At 38.1% G+C, this 2,829-nt stretch overlaps 1 protein-coding gene across 1 annotated transcript; it reads right to left on the bottom strand.

The window, feature by feature from the left end:
- Positions 1–1,109: 1,109 nt before the first annotated feature.
- On the bottom strand, positions 1,110–1,962 carry LOC102196051 (GTPase IMAP family member 7-like). The gene is made up of 2 exons (XM_005755454.1): positions 1,944–1,962; positions 1,110–1,837 (listed from the first exon to the last, which is right to left on the bottom strand). Exons 1-2 carry the CDS (start codon positions 1,960–1,962, stop codon positions 1,110–1,112), a joined length of 747 nt encoding a protein of 248 aa, XP_005755511.1.
- Positions 1,963–2,829: the final 867 nt, after the last annotated feature.

Here is a 2,829-nt window from a genome sequence, read left to right as displayed (position 1 = left end):
TTGTTCACTAAAACATTTCCACAGAACTTCTTTTGTCCTTGTTCTGCAACATTCATTTAAGAATCATTTAAAAAAAACACCACCATGCATATTTGTGGTTTATTATGAGCACACATGATAAAATCACTTCCAGTGAAAACCCAAAGGTGTTACAGGTATTTCCACATCACAGTCCAAGTTTTTGTCATGTTTGTTAAAGCCTGACAACAACACCCTTGTTCCTCTCTGACAAGCTAAGGCTTGTCTAATAACATTATACTATCTGTAGATAGAAGCTGATTGTTAAAAGACTCAAAATGTCAGAGCATATTACACAGGAGAGGTCTTACTTAGTAGAGCTGGCTGTTTGGTCACAGGATCAGTGTGGCCAACAAACCATCCGGAGCATCTCAGCTAGATTCTTCTCCTAAAGTGTTCACTTCACTTCTTACATAGCTCATCATAGCAATTTGACCACATACAGTTTTTGAGAACATCTGATGTTGACTCTGTGTGTGTCTGTGTGTGTGTCTATTTTATGTTAAAGATTTTGTTTTGTGATTAGATCTTTGAGACTCCTTGTCTCCTTAATTCAACCCAGACACTTTCTGTTACTTTCCCACATCCCGCAGACCTTTTAGGGGAGCATAACAATTACTGTTGATCTGAATTGGTACTATTTAAATATATATATAAATATAATAAAGAGTTCTACGTGCAGGGATTGTTGAATTTAATTGAGCCTGTGAAATGAAATCATTTGCTCAGATTATGTTTTTGCTTGTGCATTTGTTGTGACAAAAATATAAAATATTTATGTCCCTAACACTTTGAGCTTATTTTTTGACAAATCAGCATAAAGCATACATTTTTCAGTAAAATCAGTTAAACAACATAAAACAAATCCAATCACCTGTGTTTCATTTAGGTCTACTTAAAAAAATATGATATAAAAAAACTCTTTGTAGCACATCACAGCTTGCTGTATCATCACTGTTTTAAAACTCTTTCATCTTAACTAAGATTAATTTTTTCTTCTGTTTTTTACAGTCAACAAAAAGGTCAAAGCTATTCAAAGCAAATTAACACCAAAGATATTTGTCTACAGGTTTGAATCTTCTAATAATGAATTATTCTCTTTTAAGACGTGAATGAAAACTTCGAATCTGCTCTATCAGTTGACTCAGGAACTTGTATTCTTCGTCCTCCCTGTCAGCTTGTCTCTGTTTCCTTTCTTCCACCTCTCTGAACATGGCATTGGTGTAGTATGTGCCAGCGTTTCCTGCCACCATGTCATCAATCTTCTTGATCAACTCCTCCACCTGCTGTTTGTCTTTGCTTTTGTTGTTGAAGACGTGGAGCCTGTTTCCACAGCTTTGGATGACTCGTCTGAGCTCTGTTTTGCTTTCACGTACATACTGCTGTACGGTGATTTCCTGGTCTTCAAGATCATCTCCATGGGTGAACAGCACAATCATGTAATGTTGAGCTTTTGGACCAAACAGCTCCTGCAGGGCTTCCACAGAGTTTTTCTCCTCTGTGGTGAATCGACCGACTTGGAGCACCAGTAGAAAAACATGAGGACCTGGACTGGAGACTTCAACACATTTAATAAGTTCCTTTTTGATCATCTCTGCAGATTTCTTAGGGTCCAGGATTCCTGGTGTGTCTATGATAGAAATATTTCTGCCTTCCCACTGTGCTTCAGCTATTTCACAGGTTTCAGTCACTGACTCTGAACTGGGACGAGATTTGAAATGTTTTTTTCCCAGGATGGTGTTTCCAGAGGAACTCTTCCCCACACCAGTTTTTCCTATTATCACAATCCTCAAATCAGGACCTGGAACACAATTCACAGCTTCAATTTAACACATCTGAAACATCAAGTCCATAAGTTTCATGTATTTCAATGCATGAGCACATGTTAACACATATTAAACAAAGCAGATTAAATATATATTTACCTGATCGAGATGAAGTCATAATTTATCTTCCGTTTGTTGTAACTACAGGTGAGAGAGATGTGTTCAAGCTTCTGTTCAACACATTTTTTATGTGTAGCTTCACAGTTGACACGCCCGCAGTAGTTGCATAACAGGTTTAATAGAAAGAAAGACACGCACACCTTACAGACACCAAAGAGCCTGTTACAGGATTCTTAAAATAAAAGACATTTAAGAGTAGCAAGGAAACATTTTATATCTGATCATTTCAATCGTTTGGGGGGGTTTGTTTGTTTGTTTGTTTGTTTGTTTGTTTGTTTGTTTGTTTGTTTGTTTTAGTATTTCAAAAAAGAATTGGTTAACTAAAAAGATCATTTCCACTATTTTCATTGACAAGATTTCAAATTTCCTTTAAGAAGGAATTCTGGTTGTAGGTGGCACAAATGAAATCACACGCGCAGCAGAATTACAAACTAGCTACTAGGTGTACATTACAAGTTTGAGCTAAAACAAAAAACAAAAACATCCTGTACCCATGTATGCTTTGAATTCTCAATGGGGGACAATATTATAGATGTGCAATGCTCTGTACAGGTTAGCAACTAGCCATGAAATGAATGTAAATTCTCCGTTCTCTTACACAGCACCCTCTTCCTGTATTTATTTTTATTGCTTCTGCCCCAGACACAACTGACCAATGAACATTATCTCATGGTTTGTGGCAGCAGACTTTCATTCATGTGGGTGGCTGTAGCTCAGGTGGCAGAGCAGGTCAGCCACTAATCAGAAGGTCAGTGGTTCGATCCCAGGCTGCCTCCTGGCTGCATGCCAAATATCCTTGGGCAAGATACTAACCCCATGTTTGCCTACTGGTGGCGCCTGTGTCCGGCAGCCTCGCCTCTGTCAG

Source organism: Pundamilia nyererei, unplaced genomic scaffold, assembly GCF_000239375.1.
Source record: "Pundamilia nyererei isolate P.nyererei 1_Seehausen unplaced genomic scaffold, PunNye1.0 scaffold01543, whole genome shotgun sequence".
Taxonomy (NCBI): Eukaryota; Metazoa; Chordata; class Actinopteri; order Cichliformes; family Cichlidae; genus Pundamilia; species Pundamilia nyererei.
Note: the sequence above shows the minus strand (reverse complement) of the source record. Positions and strands in the feature narration are given on the sequence as shown.